At 32.5% G+C, this 27,226-nt stretch overlaps 1 protein-coding gene across 3 annotated transcripts in view; it reads right to left on the bottom strand.

Moving 5' to 3' along the window:
- Nucleotides 1–18,794: 18,794 nt before the first annotated feature.
- LOC124362666 (zinc finger protein OZF-like) overlaps nt 18,795–27,226 on the bottom strand; it is a 28,548-nt gene continuing 20,116 nt past the window's right edge. For 2 of the 3 annotated variants that reach the window (XM_046817363.1, XM_046817362.1), the window contains exons 7-11: nt 26,430–26,626; nt 25,946–26,032; nt 25,535–25,615; nt 23,375–23,619; nt 18,795–19,282 (exon numbers count right to left, since the gene is read on the bottom strand). In XM_046817363.1, the coding sequence (XP_046673319.1) occupies nt 18,928–19,282; nt 23,375–23,619; nt 25,535–25,615; nt 25,946–26,032; nt 26,430–26,626 (965 nt within the window). In that variant the 3' untranslated portion in view covers nt 18,795–18,927. The remainder of the gene's footprint in view (nt 19,283–23,374; nt 23,620–25,534; nt 25,616–25,945; nt 26,033–26,429; nt 26,627–27,226) is intronic. The other variant, XM_046817364.1, reaches the window with a different exon arrangement.

The following is a 27,226-nucleotide window of genomic DNA, read 5'->3' on the forward strand; positions in this document are numbered from 1 at the left end:
AAATACGAAAAATTATTTAAAGTGGTTTTGTCTATTAATTATATTTTTAATTGGGTGTGTATTGAATCCATAATACGAGTATTAGTTATATTTCAATTGGATGGTATTAATTACAAAACATCATACATACATTGTAAAGTTAAACAGAGTTTGGTTATTGCAGTGTTTTAACTTTGTGGTCTTTGTGATCCGAGTAATCGGGCACCGGTAGATCGGGGGGTTTCGAACAAATTTTACCGGGGTCTGGGGTCTTAGGGGGCCCTAGCCGGTCCCCGCCACGCCTATTAGAAGGGACTCTAATAGTGCGGTGGCTCGAGATGACGGGGTCCGCAAAAACTAAGTACGGCTCTGGCTATGATTGTATTGAGCCTATTGCATACATTATTTAGGACTAAAATTATTTTACTGAATTAAAAAATATTTACTCAAATTACAACAGTAAAAATAAGTGTAGCATAAATATTTGGTACAACCAAAGGTTTGTATCAATTAAATATTCGTTTTCACAAGAACACTTAGAACGTAAGTACCTACTATAACAGTAGCAACACATGTTTTACGCTATCAGTAGGAGTGTAATCGTGTTTACTACTAAGTATATAATGCTAGTACACTAACAATACAATAAAAAACGTACCGTAAACAGTACATGCCAAATCTCTGCAACTTGTTAACAACGCCATGATTCTGAGGAAGCTCAACTACGAGTATAGTCAACATTATTGATTAATGTATTGTTGTTAGGATAAGATGTATGCTTATTTATCTTATTAGCCTACAAATCGACTCTTGGTTCTATAAAACTCCACTCTATCGTTGTTTGGTTATCGTTCTTTCCCCATTCTTATCACTCGTATTGAAATCACTGTCATTCATAAACAATACTAAGAACTCACTCCATCACCACAGCCGAAGTGGATATGAAACAATCCACTGAACAGTTATGTCAATATTCGTCTTAAAATAATGTGTAATCTTTTTCAAACATTTTTTTCTTATGTGACTTAATTGGAGGGAAATTATTTATTTCACAAATCAGTTTTGTAATATTTTTGTTCGGTTTTATAACAAAAAAAAAATGTATCTATGTTTTAAGGGATGATTTTAACCAAAAAGGTTAAAACTAGAGTGCGATTTTGTCACATTTTCTAAGTAATTTAATTTTCTATTCCATACCCACTAATCAATCATGCTTCATTTCTTGAAAGTTTTGGTTTAAATATCTCTTACCTATGAACTATGATTTGTCATAGATGGAAACTTTCTAAAAAATGAAACTTTTAATTTACTGTATAAATACAATAAATTTTGTATATATGTGGCAATAACCTAATTTAACTTTGTTTTTAATTTAATTAAAAAGTACGTGCTCCACCGGGATTCAAACCCGGATAGCTTACTTGGCGGCTGAGTGCGCTACCACTACACCACAAAGTCCTGCTTCTTTACGATTCAATTATTTTATATTTGGTCGTTTCTGTCCAAACATATAAAATATTATTCATAGACCATTCGGGGCGGGTGAGCTATAATTGGCTATAAGGTAATAAGATCTAGCAACATAGCAAAAGAATACAAAGTTTTATTACAATTGTTAAATATGTAGTCAACATGTAGCGTCAGTCATACACAAGTATTCTGAACTATAAAAAACATGTTATTTTTACTTTATATGGAAATTTACATAAACAGGAAGAAAAAAACCGCAGCCACACTATTTTCAGACCTCATTTTCTCAATTCTCGGATCGGCGGTTACAGTATCAACGCACACTGGATGATGACGGAACGCAGCGGTATTGTAGTCGGTCATCGGAATTGAGAACGTCATCGGCTCATCAGTCATCCTATTGCGGGACGAGACCCCAGGCTTATGAAAGACCGGATAGAGAAAGAATAAGAGGCAAAATTAGAACTTTCACAACAAACTACTTGGAGGCTAAACAATAGCTAAAACCAGTAAAGTTTGTTTATAATTTGAAAAGTACATAACTATCATACGTCCGTTGGTATGTGGAGTGATTTCACGGCCTGGAGTGAAATTGAAACTTATTAAGAATATTTTGTTACTCCTATGTTCGAAATTCTGAAACTGTTAATTTGTTAGATTACTAGAGAGATTTACGATTTTTGTCTGTCCGAACTATAAACGAGATCCAGTTTCAGTCTGGCTATTTGAGATTTCGTGTGCTTGGAAACTAGTTTGTGACGCAATATCCAGTCACGACCAATTATGTGTTAGATTTTCCTCAAACCTGATAATTAATCCCAATGAAAACACTAAAAAAACATACGTAAGGTAGGTATAAATTTAATTTAACTGTGGAGTTCAAGATGGCGGTTGAAAGCGTCGAATGAAAGGAAATGTAGGAACGTTTAAATCACAACAAGAATGGCTAAAACCCTTCTATAATCAAGGCTGAAAGATTTCTATAAGTAATAAAAAAACTTGACGTGCCAAGCATAGCTGATTGGTGGCGGTGGTGCCTGTGGCGTGAATGGTTGATTGAGTGACTTTCTACATTATCATAAGTATAATAACATTTACAGTGTATTAATATTTGGATTGATCAACGTAATATAAACTTATTTACCGAATTATATAATATAAAATAAAATTATATTATATAAACTAGGCTACCGAATATTACGTTTGATTGTTCAATAATGCATTGGGCACCCCTTCATTTGAAACAGACCGTAACGTATTAAAACAATTATTTTAATAAAGTTAGAATGATACGATTTATTCATATTTAGGAAAGGTTGAACATTTTTTTATTTATGAAATGCTGTAATTTTGCCATGTGAAAAAATCAATGAATGAATCACAGGCTGATGTTTCTAGTTCACATGGAATTTCCAGTTAGATTTCATGGAGCGATACGAGAGATGATTCCATTTTCCAGGTGACACGCGTGCGTCCTAAGAAGAGGAATGAAATGTTTCCCGTTTATCGGTTTTCAGCAGTATAATAGTTTTCCATGCATTTTTAAATTTACAATTCCTACAATAATGTTAGATAATTTGATAGAAATATTTAAAAAATAAATTAGTGCAAGTTAGGTGTCGCTTTTGCAAGGTGAATTTTGTATATAATTCTATGTCACTCGTATCTTTTTACATTTTTTTATTTTTACTAACTTTTAGTTTACTTTTAATTTGTTTATAAAAATGCCAGCAGTATTGAACATTGGTCCTGAATAAAGATATTATTTATTTATTTAGTACACACAGCAATTACGTAGTAGGCCCCTAAAATACAATGATCTGGTTGTCATGTGTATGTGAACGATGAATTCATTATTAACATAATAGTGATAATACTTTGAAAGATATTTTAAGTTACGAAGAGCCAAATTAGTTTAAACGTATAGTTTTGAAAAATTATTGTATGAATATACTTATTATTTATAACTCAGTCAACTAGTAAAAATCTCAATAAATCCTATTTAGTGAAGAAATAATTAAATCCTGTAGTAAAACAACCGTTTGAGAGAAAAACTATGCATTAATCTAGTTAAATGAACGTGTTTCACTCTTTCTTGGCGGTATATAGTGAGTGTCTGACAACACAGAGAGTAGTAGATGATGTATTTTATCTAAATGGGACATGCTAGGGTTTTACCAACTATTGTACTAGCTAGTTTAAATAATCGACTTCCTAAACCTTAGGCCTAACACGCTAACTCTGGAGCGTGCTTTTAAATGTTAGTACGTATAACAATTGTCTTGACGCATATCTTTGCATACGTTAGATCTCAGTGTGTCCTAAGTAACGTAATTATCGTTACTTTTACTTTGGTGAAATATATTTTAAAATTAAGATTTCAAGGTTATTAAAATTAAACCTAGTTTGAACAATTATTAATTTGAGTTAAGGTTAACTTTTAACTGTTAACCGAGCAAAACAAGATTTATCGCAACGTTATAAACTTGAATGTGTAAAACTGTATCTCTTGTATCAAATAAATTATGAGAATTCAAAACAAACTCTGCTATCTGCATGTCAGCCCTTATGTAGCCTACGCAATGCACTTTGCAAGGGCAAAGGCGGGAGTCCAGTACACATCAATTGACAATCCTGAAGAAACACAATTATTTTTTAACTAAAGAGTTTCGAATGAAAAACATTTTAGATCATACTAATGTAAACACAAGGACCCTCGGTTATTGGAACACTCTAAGGTTAAATATTACTCTATAATTACCAAAATTCAACGATAATATTTTTAAAGCTCCATTTAGATCACTGCAATGTTTTACTCAAAAATTTGCAGACTCTCTATAGCTCCTCTCTATACCAGTAGTAAAGAGATATCAATCAACATGTCAGCATTCTTGATTAAAAATAATAGATTATTCAATTATACTTTTTCATTGAACCATTTTCTTTTCGTGTAGGCTATTAAATGGCAGTTTTGTGTAATTCAACATTTTAAGATTCTTTAAATGATTATTCCTTCTCGCATTGCTCGATTGGAGACGGAACGCACCGGACGTTTCGGTTCCGCTCCCTGAAAAAATTTCGCTTCTGGTCTAAGAAGTTGAATAAAATCACTGTTTGAGACCTCCATTTTTTTAATTTTCTCGGGCGAGAAACACCCGGACCCCTTCCACGGAAGGATTTCATATTCCACAGATTTCATCGGGAGGTTACAGTTCTAGGACATACTCGTATCTTGTCCTAGAAATCGAGCACTGTCTGGATTGTTGGAAATAAACATTTATTTAATACACTTGAACCTGAGATATATTGTTGAAACTTGGCGTGAGTTAGAATATTGATTTCTTGCGATAACACAGAATTACAATTATTAATTCAGATCTCTCTGCATTGTTAATAAATAATAAAGCCACATGGTCAGGCTTGGAATGATAAGTGTAGTTTTATAACATAGTAACAGATGATTTCCTGTTACGATGTATAATCGCGCTGTTATTCTAATACACTTCTAGTGCATTTCTCGTTCCTCCGTGCGAGACATTAGGTACTCGCTATATATCCTTCAATGTGTAAGCTTTCTGTTCTTTTTATCAAATACCAAGAGAGAAAGTAGATAAAGGTAGATTTTACTGATGTTGTCAGACTACAGAAACCGGTTGAAACTGGAATAGGACTGGTAAATTCTGGAATCTCGTTTGATCAGTACGAATCAGCATATCTTCTCAGCATTTGAAACAAAAAATTAAGAGACAAGCAATTACAACCCAACAAATTTATGCAAATACGCTTCAATTAAATGGCGTTGTATAGTTTTTTGAGAGGGGCTACCACTTCTCATTGATCCACTTCACACCAGCAGCACCCATTAATCAAAGTGCGCCAAAACCTTGTGGAACCGTTTGCTTAGGGTTTGTTTAAGTATTTGTATCGTTTTTTTTAATTATTGTGCGAAATATTTAAAAAAAACTAAGTGGACGACGCTAGATCGCTAGCGACACCGATTAACCAAAATATGCCAAAAACTAGTGAAATATTTTGTTTAAGTTGACTTAGCTATTAGTTACGGACGCATTTAATACAATACGAACATAACATCTTAAAATTACTCAATGAATTTAATCAATGAAGCCCAACTTTCTCGAGTGCTCAGTTATCTTTTACTATCTACGAACTATTGCTCATGTACAGTGCTGATGATATGTTATCAACACAACACAATCAAACATACACTTCAAAAACGTTGTAAACGGAAATTTCCAAGAAGTTTATAAAAAGTGGGAAAGTTGAAATTGTAGTGGCAGCGAGTTGCCCAGATTAACAAACATTTCAGTTAGTTACTGTATGTAGGTGGCTCGTAAACCTAAAACATTTGACAGTTCTGAGGTCCCGACGCTAGAGCTGCGCCACGCAACGTCTATGTATGCGGTTCTAATATTTGCTAAATAACCTCTTATTCTACAAATGGCAATCTAAGAGCTCAATTTATAAAACAGGATGAGTTATCTCTTGTGTAAACTAATACAATCAAAAATAAAAACTAAGGCAACTATAACATAATTGTTAAGTTTTAAATATTCCTTAGAAAAAAATGGATAATGTAGAGGTTATATGAAGCAAACTTAATTTTCCATCTTAAAACATAAATTTCGTAATTGGCTTACTCAATATAACGCGTAATTATATTTATAATTATAAATTCTGTATTATTCTGTTAAATAGTGCACATTTTTCAAGCATCAGCAGATTTTAGCTTTGGATTCACCTTCTACTCGAATAAACTCTTAAAAGGTGTAAACCCGTCTAGAGTTCTAGATCATCGTGAATCATTGATCCAGGTAAAAGGAATCAGGAAGTACATGAGAACCTGTATGAAGCTGGTATAGAGGTCGAATTATTAGGAACACATCTCCAGGCTAGTCCAAGAGGAGGAAGGGGTCTTTTAGTGGTTTACCTTCGTGTGTATATATCAGGGCTCCACACCTGTTCTCTTGGTTACGCCATCGCCAAGCGTTTGTGCAGTTTATTACATTTCCTCTATCCATAAAATGATGGCAACGGATTAACAATAGTTTCTAAACTTCTGCGTAATTGCCCATAAACATCTGAGATATAAGTCCATATATTCTGCGACATATCGAAGACCACGAACTGGCTCTCGATTACGTCTTTTTACAGTACATTAAGTACAAAAACAATGTGGGTGTCTTTTGATGCTAAACACATCAATCGAAACTATTCCAAGATTTAAGTTAGATTTAATAGAAATTTGCCAATTGCTATCACCGTCATGACGACGATTCCTAGAGCATATTCTCCGATCATGCCACCCAAAACCACCATATACATTGCAACTAAACCCATTGACCAAATTTTAAAACCACTTTATATGCTAATAACGAATTTTGTTATGTAAGGTTTCAACATGCTGGAGTTTCTAAAATTTAAAATTATTGCCCCACATTAAAGTCGTCATATCAGCAGTGCTGTACAAATTAATCTTCTAAACTAATAATTTATCATCAGTTTGATTAGACAGATTAGATTAATCAATATCCGTTTATAGATGACACAAGTGAAATATACCTAAGACGGAAGGGATATTTTTAAACGTATTAAAAAAATATCACCAATTCTGTCTTTATTCTTACTATATATATATATATAAGAACTATATATATATATATATATATATATATAAAGGTGTTCACAAAAGGGTGCGTACTTATTCCTTCTTCAGTGATAGTACTTATCATTTCGAAATAAAAATGTCATATAAATATTGGTCAAGAAATGTCTCGTTTTAGCCGCTACCACCATTTTGTATTTTTTATAAAAACATTATTATCTATATAAACTAGTTAAGTTAAAGAAACCAAATTTGGCAAATAGGTTTGAATTGATAAGAGGAAAAATTAAAAAAAAATGCATTAGTTTTCTTTAATATTAACAAAATGGAACTTGGTTTCAATGAAAATCCGTCAATATATAAGCGTGTACGACCACTTTAAGGACCACGCTTGCACAAGCCGGGTGCAGTGAACATTTTGTTTTTTGCTAGTTATGATTGATATACTTTCTGATTTTCAAATTTACAGACTTTTCTGATTAAATTACTAATAAACTCGTATTTTTTAAACTTAATACGAAAAGGTGACTTTTACTAATAAACTTCTTGATAACCTGATTCATCTTAAGTTCAATGCTTTATGAATATTGTCGACATTAATGTACTGCAGCCCCTTGCAACGTATGTATTCTACTAAAGTCCGGTTGTTTTATTTTACATAGGAATGCAAAACAATATAAATTTGTATTCTAGTTTAAGATTGTAGCCAATCCAGTCAATTCACGACAGACTGCGCGCAAACCCAAGGTTACACGCGTATTTCTTGAGATACCTTTTAAATTTTTTTCTTAGTCCCTTTGGCAAACGTACAATATAGGCTATAATACATTTTTTTATTTTGTTAATTTTTCTCAACCACACACCCAGGAGGTACGGCATGAACTATTTGGAGTTATGTCATGTACACAATTCTAAAAATGAGATCGCATTTTTTACCCAAAAAAGCAGTAGAATTACAATTCAAAACTGCTTCCTCTTTTTTATCCGTATTACTTAAGGAGTCTTATCAACTGTAAAGGATATCATGTTAAAGCAGTTTTAAGTGAATAATCAATTTACTTAATAATTATTGATGCATGACGGTCGAACACGAACTAAGTGGTTAACCCTTATGTAACCAACTGCTGACATTAAACTGAATTGTACAATCAATGTGATTTTGTATTGCACACATTCATCTTTATCTGCTATTTTTGTAAAGTTCTTTTCCTAAAAGTGAAATATATTTGGACGTTAGTGAGTATTTTGTATAATATAATGTGATGATTGACAGCAAAACGCAATGTGCATCAGTTATGTTGTGTGCACATAATCTAAGAACCTACCCAGGAAAAGATTTGGTGGGGGGAGTGAAGACAACTGATATTTTTCCAAATTGTAGAAAAAAGTAAGGCCTCATTTTGTTCCTTAAAAATTCTTGACCCGTATCTGTGTTGAGAACGATCTTTCAACAGTACATGTTAGTAATACTGAATTATTAAAATAATAATAATATTCGATTACTAAAAAAGTAATTGAAACAGTTAAACATTGGGGGGGGGGGTCCGGACCCCTTAGACCCCTTCGCTGGCTACGTCCTTGGCATAAACATAAATATACGATCGCCTTTTGTTGTTCGATTGAGCAAGCACAAATAACTGTTTCACATGAATTTATAGTTGATCACTTCTGGAATACTAACAGGCTCGTGGTGTTTACGTCATCACACCCGTAGTTCAGTTCAATTACCCATGATGCATTTATCCTTCGTCACAACTGTGGAGCTAGTAATAGGCTTATCACTATGTTATTTTCAGGCCTTACGAATAATTCATGTATTCTTCTTTGACAGTTGTGCAAGCCCTCACTGAACAATTTCCGGTTTGTTGATAGACGTACAATGTTGTCGTTTCAAGGTAACCTACAGTCACTTCAAAACTTTTTGCTTCGTCTCTAGGTTATGTTGTTTTTGTCTTTGTGATTTCGTAAAAGGAGGGACAACACTAATGTAAATGCTATCTCATCGTTCTGTCGTTAAGTCAGACTCTGGCGAGTTTCATCGCCACACATACATTCGTCTTAAATTTCTTGTCTCTTAACCTTATGTCTCAAGACTTTTACACCTGAAAAGGATAGGTTTTAACACTCGAAATGTTGTTCTATTTTTCTAACATATAAAGATGGAAAATGTCGGAAATTCTTTCAAATCATCCAACGCTAATAACAAACTTTAAACAAGTAAGATACTGTATTTATTTCTAGCAAGTAAGTGATGCATTGAGAAATAGAAATCAACCTCATGGAGCGACGATCCTTGAGGGTTCTTAAAATGTAGATTTAATTTATCATATATAACTTGCTGCTTTACAAAACATTACAAAAAATATGCTATGCAATACCAGTACAAGAGTCAATCATCATAAATAATTGGTTTATATTGGTTAATATAATTGTTAATTAATTGCACTGCTTCATGAAGGTTTTTATACTTTAAACAACATATCAACGATTCCTTGCTATTTTTCATGAAATGACCACTCTCTCCGTACGACATCATTTTGGAATGGGTACTGGAATGTATTTTAAAATGTTATGTTACAACCAACTCAGTGTAGTAAACTTGACAATTTAAATAAAACAAATACATGCCGTACTTCAATTGTACTACTAAAATAAATTAATATTAAAATTATAAAATGTATGTATGATTAATAAATCGAATATGAGTGCCGACGAACCTGTGTCGACGTAGGTGTATTATTGCATTATGATTAAATGTATGTGACTATAATCAGTTTCTTTTCTAATTTATTTATGCTGCGAGTGTTGTCGTTGCCATCGTGGTTACCCATAAAAACCAATGTAAAAATGATAGAATTTTATTCTTACCTTTAATTTTGACCTTTGACTTCAAAATCAATATATTTCTTCCAGCGAACAAAAACCTATGTATTACATCCCAAATTGTAGGACCTTTCTTCCGATAATTACCGCTCTGACGGACAGATGGGCTAAGAACACGATTTAAGAAGGACCTGTACGGTCCCTAATAATTTCAACGAAGTATATAGCTAGTTTATGTAGTAAGAAAGAAAATTAATAAGAATAAGAAAGTAACATTACTTATTTATCTCGTACATCCAAATAATCATGTAATGTGCCTTGCAACATGGGCAACAAATTTGAGTACTTTGAGTACAATATTGCAGGAATAGATTTTGTATGAAGATAAGATTCGCCTTCATCTCGCCTGCTTCAAAGATAAACGCAAAAAAGATTCGCGTGCTTAAAAAACCAGCTGTAGTGAAACGAACTTAGTCAAAAGGCCCCAAACACTTTTAGCCCCGTATCTTTGATCTTAGGGTTATGGGAGATATCTCATTTTTAAAGGTATGATTATATAAATTCAAAACGCTTTTAAATTTTTATTTTAAATTGTGTACTTTTTAATATTGAACCATGGGTATAGAAAAAGGTTATGATTTTTTGTGAGGCAGCCAATAAAAATATAACAGAATTAAAAGCGTTTGTGTGCGTATTAGTCATATTTTTAGAATGGCCGATAAGTTGTACCAATTAAATGTCAATTTGGATTTAACGTTAAAACGAGTTGACAAGCACCCAAGTGTCTTATTAGCAGAAAAAACTCTTTATGTGCCATAAAAGTTATTTTAGCCGGTAGGCTGGCCGATTAAACTCATTAAGCCCCCATTAAGCCCTTTCGTTAATGGTTTTAGAGATATGATAATACCAAGGCCAATACCATGGTGCCTCCTGGACATTGAGTAGTCACGTGACTTACCGTGAGATAGGACTTGCCTGACAACGATGTCACATGATTTATCAGTCACCTCTAATTGCCCTAAGTAAGGCGGAAACTAAGGATTAAACATGGATAAGCAAAGGTTTGGAATAATGAAGGATTATAGACAAAATGTTAGTTATGTTAACGAATAGTTATTAGTTTATATAATTTATAATTAGTCGTTAATAGCGTTTATAAAACGCTTCGTCATCATTTGGAGCGTACATTTTTTACAGAAGCAATCACAACATTAGTGAAGAAGAGAAGATTGAGAGGGAGTTATTGAATTAACCATTTTTTCACCATAGAAAGAATGATGTCCACAAAACGAGGAGTGCATTTTGTCCATTACTGGTTTCAGACACTATTGTACTCGTTGTGTTATTTTTATGGGTACAATCTGGAATCCTATTAAAAATGTAGGTAAATATTCCGATTACTAATTATAACAAATCGGTATATTATAAACGAAATATCTTACCATCCTATAATACCATATACCAAGAAAATGAATAACTATCAATATTATAATAATGTGATTATGGATACAATACTATTTAGCTGTAGTGGTACAATTTAGATGGATATTGAAAATATATGTTTTTTTTTCAATTTTATAGTATAACTTAGTATTATAGGATTAATGGTAATAATAATCATATTTAAATGTTTTTTCGATTAGTTTGACAAAAACGTTATTGTTAATTACGTTTGTGGGCATTTGCCTGAATATGAGTTAATCCCGAGGATTAGCCTTGGCAGAGTAGATGTTCCCGTAAATAAATTATGCATTTCGTTTTATTATAGTAATCGGCATATGTATTGTATTTGATCGATCTTACCTTATAATTGTATTCTGAAGAGCAGTTACAGTATTGGACAGTACTTATTCTACAGTATTCAACACTTGCCAATTGTGTTACAGTCTTACGGCCTGAAAATAAAGTCTCTCTTGGTCACTTAATTATGCAGACTACCTAGTAATGTCCAGCAGTAGGGTCTAGGTCAACTTCTCGTACAGATCTGGTTCCAGGGCCTGGGACGTGTCCCCACCCCCCCCCCCCCCCACCCCCCCCCCCCCCCACCCCCCCCCCCCCCCACCCCCCCCCCCCCCCACCCCCCCCCCCCCCCACCCCCCCCCCCCCCAAAAGGCCTTGCTGATATCATAGAACATCACTGCAGCATAGGCCTTGTTTTCAAAGGACTCCAAAACTTGTCAACTAAACTAATTAAGGCATGAATGGTGGAGAGCTCTTTCCTAAAACCAAAATTGAGAATTGATGATCAACTTGTTTGTTTCTAGGTAATTCATTAGTTGCTTACCTATTATTATTTCCATTACCTTAGAGGAGGAACAAGTGCAATTTATTGGCCTATAGTTGCTTAATTGATCTGTTTTTAATTTTTTTTAAAGATAGGAAGGATTTTTGTTATTTTTAAAACATTAGGAAAATTACCTTGATGTACACACCTATTGACTATAAACAGTACAAAGTAAGCAATGGGTTCTTTAACCAGGGTGTTGGACAAGCCAAAGTGGTCTCATACTTTTTTCACTTTAAATTGCCTAACTACTTTTAAAGCACATTCAATTCAATCAATTCGTTTATTGCCGTTAAATAACATATGTTACAATAGGCTTTGTCACATAAGTCAATTACATTGTAGCACAATGATATAAATAAAATAAAATAGTAGACATTTGACTGCAGTGTAAATTCAATGTAAGATAATTTGTTGTTTAGCAAATGCATTTTTTCAGTTGCACATTTTAAACTAAAATCATGTACATTGTCTGGAATCTTAAAATTAGTCAAAAACTGGTTAAGAGTTAATCCTATATTTACATTCCTTGATTTTGGCTTAGCTTCACTTGCCACATTTACAAAAAAAAAGTATTTACATAATCAGGGAGTAACAGCATTTAGGCCCACATTACTATTACCTATAGATTTATTTTTATTTACAATATTCCACAAGACTCGAATCTGGTTACTAGATTCATCAATATAGCTTCTGTTTGCTTTCTTTTCAGCTTCTTTGATCTTGTAGTGATACTTGTATTTACAAATCTGCGCTAACACTGATTTATATATTTACAATAATGGAAGGCTTATTAAAAATAATGGGTGGGCCTGACTGTAAATATGTTTGGGAAAACACATTGGGTAGCATTCCTCTTGGCAAGAGAACAGACAGTTTTTTGTTCTTTTTCTATTACTGCTGTATATTTATTTATATATATATTTTGAGCGGATACATGTTATTTCAAAACATGGAATCGTCGGACATTAAATTGTTCGCCCATTTGTTTGGTGAGTAACTCTGCAGACAATAATATAGTTTTTGGGTGCTCCCAGGTGAAAAGGATTAAATTCCAACAAATTATTAATGTACAAGTAGCAAATACTTCTATTATTACTCACCACATCAACTTTCCATGTACTTAAGTACATACATCAATTAAACAGAATAATTAAAGCATACAGATTTGTATATGTGTAGTTTATGTCAATTGAAAGGGATTATTTTTCAATTTTTTCACATTGGCTTTTTTTATACATGACTTGTGTAAGCTTTATGACAATAAACATATTCTTATTCTTATGGATTGCCAATACAGATTAAACAATGTGAACAACCGATTCTGGTCATTTTTTTGCATGTACAAGGTACAATAATGATATACAGCTGATGGTAAATAAGACTTAAACGGGTAACAATAGGTTAGTTTTTCACAAACATTTGGTATATTTCATAAGAAGTCTTTGCTAGTATGCGATTGAGTTTTATAGAAATTTGATGAAGGACTGGAAACATGAAATAATAAAACAAGTTTGTATAATTTTTAGTATAACACATTAACTTAGGCTACTAGTCACAAAAAAGTTACAACAGTTATGGTTATATTGTTTCGTTTATTAATACAAGCTAACTTAAACATTGAAAGACTACATGGGAATACTAGTTTTATTTCCACTACTTTATGGTGATTTTGTTTCAGAGGCTTAATTCGTGAAAATTACTGAGGCTGTATATAAGTACAAACAAATAAAGAAAAGCTTGTCCTGTGTTGTGTTTCAATAGTTTTAAAAACTCAGTACATGAGTGGATGTGAGTAATACAAATTAGAAATGCAAGTTTGTCAGTTCTTTGAATATTCATTACTAATTCCCCACATGTGTTTGAGCTTAACAATAAGGTAGAATTAACAAGACTACAATGATAAAAAAAGGTCCGCAAATATCTACAGCAGTGAGCATGAGCCCCGTCAGTCAAGCTCTCAAGTCTCTAATTCTAAAATTATTATTTTTTATTTATTACTTACTGCCCAATAGTTTGAACGGAGTCTATTGTAAGTTGTTATGTTGCTTAATGACTAATAAAGACATTTTGAATCTTGAATGATCTACAATCTAATGTTGTGGAATAAACCAAACAAAACTAAATGTTTTTGTATTAAATATACCACTATCTGTAATAATGTTAATTGAACAACAAGTTATATATTATAAATGTTTCTATCTTACAGATTTCTCTGATTGTAAGACAATCTTTCCAGAGACAGGAGGTGTGAGTGCACCCTTCTGCCAGCACCCATGGCAATGAGTTATTTTATAAATACAACCGGACACAAACTGGTAGATTCGAAATATTTAGTAGCTTGATCAGTGCTAAAATTAATAATTAGTTGACAAGACAAGACTCTCTTTATTCTCATAAACATAAAGATTAGTTATGACTTCAGTGTATTGGTGACCTTGTCATGAGTTTACAGCTTTAATTTGAAGTCTTCTGAATTGTTGTAATAAATACAAATAAATCATTACTGTCAGGAGGACTTGTTTACAAGCATTGTCAAAGTCTAAATTCCGGTTTAATATTATTACATGGCAACCAGTGAATTAATTGAGTATTCTAGGTAGTAAAAGTAATTATTAAACATTATATTGACTAGTTTTTTAAAAATACAGTTTTACATTGAGTATTAAAATGTATAATTCACTGTTATTATATAATTGGCTGAGTTTTAGCAAAGCCTTGTGGGGCTGGAAAAATGTCATTTCTGTCAGCATGACATCTCGAAAACAAACTGACTTATAGACTTGGAATTGTCTATGAACCTTGATTTCTATATGAGGATCACTGATTTCAGTGATGGTGCATGTCACTCAGTGGGATTTGGCTGAATGTTAGCGAATATTTTTACATTGGTCTTATGGGTAACCATGTTGGCAACTTAAAACAACAGAATAAATAAATTTGTAAATAAACTCAATACACACATAAGAGATTCAAACATACAACATGTTAACATAATATGTTGCCTAACTATCTGAACACATAAATAATTTTCTAGTGACTTGATATGTACACTTACTGATATGAGACCCAATTTAATGAACATAAATCTAAATGTATGAAGTGGCGAGATATGTCAAATGAGATTTCATATATAGACTTTAAATTTTACATGAAACTTTATTTCTACAAGAATGAGTACTATGATGCGTAATTTTCATATCAACTTGTTTTATATTTATGTCTATCTGGCTGCAAGGCATCTCTGGAATGAAATGAACTACAGATTTGAAATTTTGAAGTTTCACAGGTTTGAGAGTCAGATTTTTTAAATATATTGATTCTCATGATCCTAAGGTATAATACAATTTCCAACTATTCATTGTTTACTTTTTCAGTGGCAGCTACTAAGGTTAGACGTGATTACTGAAGTCGGTGATTTTCGTTTGTTAAAAAAATTGGATCAAAGAATTTTTGTCAAATTTTGTGTGAAAAATTAAATAAAGTATAACAAAGTGTGGGAAATGTTACTACAGGTCCATGATGAGTCTGCTATGAGTAAAACAAGGATTTATAAGTGGTATAAACGTTTCAAAGATATCCGTGAAGACATTGAAAATGAATAATCCCAGCACATCAACAACCGATGAAAACATGAAAAATTTAAAGAAATGGTGTGAGCAATCGGTGTATTTTGATGAGAGAAATCGCTGATGATGTTCGCATATTGATTTGCTTATACCATGATATTTTTTTTATGTTTTGGGTCTGAAATATGTGGCAGTAAAATTTGTTCCAAAATTGTTGACTTTCGTACAAAAACAGAGGAGAATAGAAAAGTTACTCAGGAGTCACTAAATGAAGTCAACAATGATGCAGAATTTCTGAAATTTGTTATAACAAGTGACGAAACACGAGTTTATGGATATGACGTCAAAACTAAGGCTCAGTCATCCTTTTGGAAGCATTCTGAACCACCAAAGCCGAAAGAGGCTCGACAAGTGCAGTCGAATGTGAAGGCTATGCTCACTGTGTTCTTTGATTTTAATGGCATAATGCATCATTAGTTCTTGCCACAAAGTCAATAAGGAGTACTATCTGTGCTTCAACGCGTGAAGCAGTCTGGAAAAACACGGATTTACGGCATAATAATTTAGGCTTTTACACCATGACAATGCTTGTTCATGAATGTTTGGCCAATAAACAGCACTGTAACAATGTTCCAGGCTCCTTATTCTCCAGATGTGGCTCTGTGAGACTTTTCTTATTTCCAAAAATAAAGAGAATACCTCCATCCAATAATGTTTATATATTATGATTGAATGAGATCTTTATATAAAAGTTCCTGTAATATAAAAAAACACGATAAATTAAAAATAGATACAGACAACTAGAGTCTGTAGTCTTTGACACTATAGCCAGTCAAGATAATACATATTTTATAATTTTAGGTTTGTAAATTATGGTTTTCTTTTGGAATATTTCAAGATTCAAAATATATGGTGAAAGTAAGTTCTAAAACTCCCTAAGAGTGTTCACTTTTGGCTAGTTTATATCTGCCAGTAAAACATATACTTGGTACAGCAAAAACATGTGTCACTTAAATCTGGGCAATGCAACAACTACAAATGTTGAAATCTTACGTTAAAAAGGGCTTATGAATTGCTTAGCTAACTGCAGAGGATGATTGTTGGAGTGGGTGATACTCCCTTAAGCCGCTATTAGCCAAGAGTAACTAGTAATACAACTAGTTATGTTACCAGTTACTGATGGAGTAGCAGATCATTATACTAAATGTATCTAATTAGCTGAAAGCAACTAGTGACACGACGAGTAACTGGTGACAGACTGTTGTCACACACCAGGCAACAATTTGTTGCTCAGAAGTGTTCTAGGGCACTGTTGTAAACACAGCCTATTAGCCAGAGTCACTGGTGACATCACTGTTTCACAGTGCATATGTACATGAGCTTTATTGTTTAATATTCTACTTCAAAATCACTCTGATCTCTGATGATATATACCATTTTGTATTAAGTGCTAGTAGAGAAATAAAATGTGAGAGTTAAAAAAAGCAGAATGAAAAAATAAAATAATTGTCTTAATTTATTGACAATGATGTAAATACAGAAGATTTAATTTTAGAAATGGAGAAAAATCAATCAATTTTGGCACAATGGTTCCAAAGATTTTGTAAAATGTCAGATCCAATATTTTTTCTGACTTTTATTTTGTTCTCTGTCATTAAGGGAACAAAATTACAGAAGTTCTTCGTCCGATACCATTTTTTTCAACTGAAATGTCATACTTAGGTTACCTTGTGAGTTATGTGACTAAAGATGAAGCATAAACACCTTTGACTACCTTGAGCTAATAGCGACTTTGATATTAAAGGTCTTTTCAAGCCTAAACATGAGGAAATATTGTCTCTCCTGTCCTCTTTCACTTGAAGAGGTTGGAACAGAACTAGCCTCCCCTGCTTTCAGGAGTTACCTACTCATGTCAATGGCAGATAGTGCCTATTTTTTTAATTTGGCAGAAATAATTTCCAGATATTGCAATTGTTTACATTTCAAGGCGACTGTGGTTGGTTACATACCACAACGCCATTAACTGTATGATTCACATATTGCAATCCAATTATACCTTCAGTTAGGAACCAGTATTTGATCGTTATCACTTGAACTAGGAGAAACATCATCATTTTGTCACAGTAGATATTCTTAAAGATTTAAAATTAATTTTGATTGAATCCTAAAATAACACGTATTTCTTAATACAAGGCCAATGCAAAGTAATTTTTTGTCGACAGTAAAAGTAAATCAAATATAAAATACATTTTATGTTTTTAGGAAAACGTCTTCTTACAAATGAAACTATGGTGGGAAGGGTTGATTCATTGAGAATATTGAGTTCAGCTCCATTATACTATAAGTACGTTTGTTTCTGCATCTGTATGACGTCAGATTTCAGAAGCTGCACTAAGCCGAGGGTGGAATAGAAACTCAACCAACATTCACATTGAAGTATTCTTAATATTACTGAAGTATTCTTACACCAAAAACAGTTAAATACTTTTATTTTTATTAGTTATAATTATTATCAATTAAGAGTTTTTTTATTAGTTGTAGTTTTTATTTTACCAAAGAATACTGGAAATATTGGTATCATTTCCTGCAATAAATATATCTGTATGATTGATTTTTGTAAATAATTAACAATTTTTCTGGTAATTCTTAAAATGTAATATAATTGTTAGAGATGACCAACAGCAATAGATTTTAAAATGGAAACACTATAGAGGGTTGACATTTGATTTTTTAATATTTTACAATCTCCCATTATACTTTTATCATTACTGTACTTAGAGTTTTTTTCTATCGCACACCAAGATTTTGAGTAACTACTGTAAGTTGTTTTTCATATATTTCTTATAGTAAAAGAAAAAATTCCATTTACTTACACTTTTAATAGCATTATTATTTTCAGCCGCAGTAATCAACATGTTAAGGAACAATACAGTAACAAAAACTATTAAAAGTAATGGTGAAGAGATCCTCTAATCTACTAACAGTCAAGAGTCCAGCTATAAAGAGAGGTATATACTTCAAACTGGAGAATAGTTTTAACAATAAATACACAGTATAAAATTAATTTATTTTCACAAGTAGTTTATTACACACACTAAAATTCAAACTCATCTTAGAAAAGTTAATTCATGCAATTTTAAATCCACAAATTATTGTTTGTATTTAAATTAAAATCGTCTTCATGCTGGTGAACTTTCAATTTTCAATTCGACAGTCTCAATTGGAATGGAGTCGAATGCAACAACGGGCAGGTCAGATGACTGAGCGACCTGCCCACTTCTCCGCACAATGATGACGGTCGGTTGTGACTGAGATTGGGAAGCGTTGTCGTGTCGCTTTCGGTGTCTCCGCATGTCACCCACCTGGGTGAATCTCTGCTCACATATATCGCACTGATAGGGTCTCTCGCCTGTGTGAACCCGCAGGTGGGTCTTTAAGAAAAATGTGCGTGAAAACATCTTTCCACAAACTGGGCATTTATGTCGCCTGATCCCGGTGTGTTTAGCATGGTGTTGGATAAGATTGGCTTTTGACCTATAAAAATATTAATGGACATTACTTTTCAATAAAACTGTCATCTCAATCAACTAAAGCATCTAATTAGACTCAATCACTAATAGGAACCCACAATAAACTGACAATAGACACATTTTTATTTTTTAATTTACTACAGTTTGCAATGTTCCTAAAATTCTAGAAGTTCTTAACCTTTAAGTCCACAGGGTCAGTATCAACCTTCTAATAGTACAACAGTGTGTTACTCAACTGCTTTATAACCTCCAGATTCTGGTATACATGTGTTATAACCCAAAATATGCAGACTTATATAATATTTTTATCTAGTATTTTAAAGTTTATTTAAACATTAGAGAATCATTGTCATGTATTTTGTTTGATCACAATCATTTTTAAAATTTCACATGAATGTTTGTAATTTTATTACTTATTGGTTGCTCGGGTATGTCTGATCAATCATCACAAAGTATTCTACAAGAAGTTTGGTCAGATAATATAGAGTTTTTTTATACATTTGCTTCAATTGCTTGTTCATACTGTCGGCAATGACATGTTGATTATTGCTTGGATTTAGATAATATTGACATCTATTTAATATATGAACTGACAATCTATTATAATCTGTTTTATACATTTATATTCATGCAATAATGTTGACATTTAATTTTAATACATATATACAGTTATACTTTTGAAATTATTTCACAGCTTTTCCAGTCTTCTCTTCATTTAAACAGTAGTTCTAATTTTATATCATTTATTTATTATTTTATAAACACACACAATATGCTTACAAGGTGTCCAAAAAGTCCCAGGACGTTTAAATATTTTTGAAAAGATGTAATATAGAGCTACAAAACTTGGTATAAAGTTACTGGAAATAAAAAAAATATAATTTAACATATATCCAGTGACCCATGCTACTTCCTCAGGGGGACAGGCCACAAGGAGTCAGAGGACAATTTCACATGTAAGCATATGTTAGTATCCACATCAAATTAAAGACCTTAATTAATTAGTAGAGTACAACACCGCAAACCCAACCTCAAATGGAAAGCCGAGCCAGAGATGCCAGTCGTTCACAGATAGCTTGAATTTGCAATTAAGCAGTGTAAATAATAAACTGACGAGTTGTTTAATTTTAACGTTAATAATGCAAAACTGCTTCCAATTAATAGTTTTGTACAATAATAAGTTCCATTACTGAGAGGGAGTGACAATAAATCACACAAGGATCATGAATGAACCATGGTAGGCCTAAGAGATAAAGTTATTTGACAGATACTGGCTTTGAACGGCTGCCATTTTTGGCTCGGTTGTGTTCGTTTGAGCTCGGGTTTACGACATTGTACTCTATTAATAAAGTCCTATAATTTGATGTGCATACCAACCTATGCTTTCATTTAAGATTTTCTTCTGACTCCTTGAGAGCCAGCACCCTGAGGAAGCAAATCATTAGATATGTGTTAAATTAGATTGTTATGTTCAGTAACTATGTACCAAGTTTTGTAGCTCTATCTTAAATCTTTTCAACAAAAATATGTATATTTAAAACTAAATGGAGTTGAAAAAGCATTTGAACAAACAACTAGCTTAGGTTTGTTATTCCTTGCTATCTGTAACGGATATAATAATTACATGACTACGTAATAGTCATGTTAATGGTAGCTTGGCTCTAAATGACTCATAGTAACAGTAACAAAATTATTATTTAGTGATTTTTCCACAACTATATAGTAACGAAAATTACAATACTCTAAAAATAGATGTGTGAACAGTGTTTACTAATTAGATCATCATTCAAATTTGATTGATTATGAGGAAAGGATGGGCAAACAGAATAGTTGTATCCAACCAGGGTAGGGTGGTGGTAAGAGGGGAAGGACATAATAAACTCCCCTCTCTCACAAACTAGACAGAAAACTGAACAGCACACTTTCAATGTGTAGGCTTAATCCAAAACATTGATGGCTTGATTAAAAACAATGTTCACATATCAAATTTTTAAGTTGTAGCCAATTTACTGTCTAGATTTAAATAAACAACAACTTTTTGATAAAATTGGGTGTACCAGGAAGTGCATATTGAACCACAATGTTGCTAAAGAAATTTTGATCTCAATACGGGCATTTTAGAGTTGAACAAATCTTTAAGTTGCTAAAGTTCAATTTATTTTCTTTTTCTTGGAACACAAAATAATATACAAAAAATGTCGCCAGCCGCAACTGTGCAGACAATCCATATTCCCATATCAGCATACTGCACTATGGATAACCAGACGAAATGAGGCATGGGCAATAACACTGGTATGTGATGGCAATTTTAATGTCAGACACTGTGCCACTTGGAAACCCAAGTGTTGTCTAATATGTAAAATGGAATGTTGTTAATGTCTATTATGATCACAAATCCTTGATTTTTTTAGTAAATGTACAAGTCCAAAGATCACCTAAAATGTATTCTTTGTTAAATTAAACTAACTTAATACAAGAATTTTCACAAAAACGTACAAAGTAATTGCATTACCATTGCGTACCAATATCTTGCAATAGCCACAGTCATATGTGACAGTGAATAGAACATGTTCCTGTAAAGGGGTGCATAACACTACACTTTAGAAGCCAAAAACAAATTTGAAAATCCTAGCGTTTGATCATAAAAATCTTTTTTAAATGTAGTTTTAAGAAAGATTCAGATGTAAAATTATTTAAAATGTTTTAAAGTACTATAATTTCATGGTTTCAAAAACTTAAAAAAGCTTATTACCCTTTGCAATTACAAACACATTTTTCCAAAACTGATTCAAAAGAAATAATTTTATTTTGTCCTTCTGTACGATGATTTAATCATATTTTTACTTCTTTACAATCAGTTTAATTCAAAATAAAACTTTTTACATACAAACACACAAAGTTTGTCAGAAAAGTATCTGCCCTCTTTTGCTGGTGTGGTCTGACTGACATAATAATCAGCCAGCATAACAAGGTTGAATACTTTTTGGACAAACCTCATATATATTACAATAAACAGTTTAGTTTATGTAAACAATCATTTAAAATGAAATTTTGATGTCTTCGACTCCTTAAAAGTTTGCTTTGAAAGAATTACTTTAGTTGTCGGCTGTATTACTGAATTAATAAACCAGGAATATTTTACTAGTTTATGCAGCTTATATTGCTCACAAAAGGGTGTCAAAAACTTCTGTGGCTGATAGTATTCATCACTCCAAGCAAAATATGCCCTATAGGTCGAGAAAATAATATGTTGTTTAGTCACTAATCCCCATTTTTTTTCGATAAAATTAATATGTCCAGAACTAATAAAGCTGCAGATAACTATACTTTGCACATACGTAGTAATAAATAAAAGGAAAATAAAAACCATGGCATTTGCTTTAATATTAACAAAGTTGCCCCTGTTGAAAATGTTATAGTCAAATAACAAAATTACCAGTTTAGTTATAAAAAATGTATAAGATACCAACTATTTAGTAATTTTTAGAACAATTCCAATGGTACTTTTTTAATGAAATCCATCAACACATAAATAAGCACAATCACCTTAGAAGTATGCTAAAAAAAACATTTTGTTATGCTAAAAAGCCGGGAGCAAAAAAACATTTTGTCAGTTGAAAGGTATCAGCTGTTTTGCGATGCAAAATTTACAAAATGTTAACTATTTTGAAGTTTTTATAACAATTGCAATGGTAATTTTTCAATGAAATTCGTCAACGTATAAGTGATCACGACCACTTAAAAGGTACACTTGCACAAACCGGGATAAATAGCTGATACCTTTCAATTGTGACATGTTTTTTGCTCCCGTCTAACAAGCAAATTTTTATTGGTTTATAGGAAAAGAAATATTTTACTATGAAATCTTAGATACAAGGATCAGAAACGAGTTTATAATAATAATATTTTTAATAACATTATTATGAAAATAATTTGTTTATCTTGAACAATTCATGGTTTGCAGGTGTGGAGTTATTTTTCACACTGTAACAAGACCAAATGCACACAATTTTTTATACCTCGTAACTATTGTATCTGGCCTTTAAAAAATTTAAATAGCATTAAAAAACTAAACAAGAACACAAATTACACTTACCTGAATGCATTTCCACACCATTCACATACATATGGCTTTACTTGGGTGTGGATACGCTCATGAATTTGTACACTGAGTTTGGTTGATAATGACTTGCCACAGAACCGACAGATCCAGGATTTTGGCATTTTATGAATTTTTTCATAATGTGTATGAAGAGTTCTTTCTTTTTCAAAAATTTCATCACAGTGTTGACATTTGAATTTCCAATCAGCCCTTGGTTCATGTTGTAAGCAATGTTTTGCCTGAAAATAGTATACCACTTTATGCAATGCAAAACCGAACATGGATATACAATAAAGTTGATTATTGTATTTACAATTTCATATTTGGGTAAAGGAAATATCACTGAAGTACGTACAGAGGACAAAAAAAAAATTAAATCATGTCGAGAAAAAAGAAAACAGGAGACAGAAGTCAAGTTCATGCTGCAAAAGTGAAGGGAGGGTTAAGATACACTCCTAATTTTGGAAGGCATATATTAACACACAATATTATGAAGACACTTTGAAAACCCAGAAAACAATATTATTTATGAAGGAAACAGGATTTTTCCGGACGTTTGCCATTGTTCAGTGATACAAAAAAATCAGTAACACTATGTTTCGAGAGATCTGCAATCTGATCTCTTCTTCAGGTAAATAACTAACACATAATTACAAACTAGGTTAAAATAAACAAATCATACCAGAGCGTTGTGACATGCTTAAGTCAGGAATCACAACCACCATGTTGTGTGTCAACTTCACTAACTCTAAGACATGCACTTAATAAAGCACAACACTAATTATTAAAACTGAACTACAGAGTACAGGTCACAATAGGTCTGCATTCGTCGACCAACCACCTACGACTGACCAGAGGTCAATAGCAAATGGCAATTGTTACAGAAGAAACAAGATGGCAGCAAAGAAAAGGAAGGTGCCAGGAGTGATTTTATTATTATTGCTAAATGAACTTCTTAAAACCATACTGTGACTGTGTGTGAGAAAACCAAAAATATCAAACAAATTAGATATTTGTAGTAAACCAATGCAGTCACAGTATGGTTTTAAGAAGTTCATCTAGCATGAACCAATAATAAAATAAGGGCCCACTCCTGTCACCTTCCTTGTCTTCGTCAACAAAACTTAGAAACCTAAGACCATAAATATTATTCTAATGATTCAAATCATCCATACAACCTACTGACCCTTTTAGTAACCAACAACAGCAGATTAGTAGAACTCTCAAAAGTCCAAACAAAGTTTTCAAACATTAGAACATGCTAATGGATGTTCAAACAAAGACATAAACCAAGAAACTTATTACTGTATCCTCACCTACACGGCAGTGACCATGCAACACTCCACAGAAGGACAACACAGTGTTCAAACATTAGAACATGCTAATGGATGTTCAAACAAAGACATAAACCAAGAAACTTATTACTGTATCCTCACCTACACGGCAGTGACCATGCAACACTCCACAGAAGGACAACACAGCAATAATTATGTGAATGAAAAGTCAGTCATGTGATGCTCAGTTACTACAAGCTTCTAGTCTTCTCAGCAAAGCTTTATTGCTACATCCATCTAACCATAGTATCTATTCCCGGCAATATTACATATTAAATATGACAAGGTCAAAGATTAGAAAATTAGTAAATACTTTGCTAAAATAATTTTTCATAATTGTAATCAAACTTGTATTGAAGGGATCGTAAGAATTGGTTTAACCCTGAAAGAATAACAATCTTTTATCTATAGCTTGGCTATTTAGAGGGCACCGGTCAATGCTCGCACCTGGGCGATTTCCCAACCAATCCAAACCATATCATACAATTCAATTGTATTGGTCACAAAATTGTCAAATCAACGAGAAGGGTTATGATCTGTGGTGTAGGGCAGATGATACTGTAATGGTGGATGACTGTAACAACATGTTTTTACCTAATTGTTAACACAATGGAGCTCTTGACTGTTGAGCCTATTAATAATCAGGGGAACTGTGATTGCTATACAGTAGGAATATCAAGTTCGCCTTCTTATCTACATTAGTAGCCTCATATCTTCTAATTGCCATTACTGTGTGATCCTCTGAACAACAGGGTGTAAAGCATTTACCATTATTCCAGCAAATAAATGCATTGCCTATGAAGCAACCACTAATACTTACCAAATTTAGCTGCCGTTTGTATGATTGTCCGCAGATGTAGCATTTGTACTTTTTTGAAGAGTTGCCATTGAGATTTTGATCCTTTAACAAATAAATTAATAATAATTAAATGAATTCATAATTAGCTTGGCTTAGAGCAGTACCCATTTTTGTTTCATAGCTACAGTGATTTCCCAAATCACAACCCACAGCCAGGTAGGTGAGGAGAGAATCACTCAGCCGTTATCCATCTAAGAAGCTGCAACATCCATCGTTGCTTCACTTGATTATTTTGCAGCAACACTGAACCCATTAGACAACTAGAATTTACGTCTACTCTAGACTGATTAGAATTTCCCTAAATTAGCCAAACAATGAATTACTTTATCTCAATAAGATTTTGTATCACAATATAATACAAAAAAAACTTACACATGTGTGCTCAGTTACTTCCCCAGAAGTGTGAAGTTTTCTGTTGCATGCAAGACAATCACTTTGGTTTGCTTCTCCAGTGTGAATCTGCAACATTACATTGTGAGAGGCATTTACAGAGCTTGCAAACATAAAGTTCAAATGAACACAATGTTTATCTTAAATACCTTTATACTATAAATCAAAATCAATTAACAATCAAGTATCCATATATAAAGTAAACGTCTTGTGGATACCAATACACTTGCGATACATAAACAATTTTAAAATGTCAATAAATATAGTACCATAACTAACATGTCACATAGAAGACAAGACCTTGCTAGATCCTAATTTCTATACTAATAATAATAAACAAATAAAGACATTTTTAATTTGAGAAGTGACTCTCAAAATTAATTATACAATTTAAATGTTGTTCAGTGAAGCAAAATGAATAAATAATCAAGGATATAATTAGTTATGTACTAATTTATAAAATTACCTGAACATGTTTCAGAAATGAAGGCTTTACTGAAAACGTTTTATGACAGTGAGGACAGTAATATAAAGGCTTGCAGGAATGCTGTATGTGTCTATTGAGTAAGCATTTTGTAGGCATTAACTTCTTGCAGATTTCACACTTGTGTTGACTTTCACATTTGTGCAAAACATACACCTCATCAGATTCAAACAACTGACCTAAAAGAGACAGAATAAAATTACATAAGCTTACAACTTTTTGGTTTATGTATTGTAAATGTGTCATTATAAGTTCTATTAATATATACATCTAAAATTTGTATACAGGCTAAAAATCATTTTGCACTTATTAATTTTAGAAATTAGGAAAGGGTGGTACAACAGGGCAATGTTGCAAGTCAACAGTCTGACAGTTTTCAAGTTCAAATGAGCAGTTGCCGGCAACGATTCTTGATTCAATGCCAAATTTTTTTTAACCACCATGTTAGGATAGTAATTTAAAAAATTATTTTTTCATATGATTCTAGAATTATAAAATGTAATACTCAAAAACAGTATACTTGTACAATGATATGGTCTTAATCGGATCACAAGTTTCCAAGTTATGAATTTTCAAAGTTGCAGTTTGGTTGAAAAGCACCAAAAACCAGTACCTTTTTTGAATTTATTGACATAAGAACTAGAAGTTATTGTTTGTAAATTATTTCCTTTGTATTTCTGAACGAAGAAATGAACAAGCTAAATTTTAATGTAATGCAATTCCTGTAATTTAGCTCTACTAGTTAATTTATGTTTATTTTTGTGATGTGTCTGAAGAAG

This window comes from Homalodisca vitripennis, chromosome 5 (genome assembly GCF_021130785.1).
Source record: "Homalodisca vitripennis isolate AUS2020 chromosome 5, UT_GWSS_2.1, whole genome shotgun sequence".
Taxonomy (NCBI): Eukaryota; Metazoa; Arthropoda; class Insecta; order Hemiptera; family Cicadellidae; genus Homalodisca; species Homalodisca vitripennis.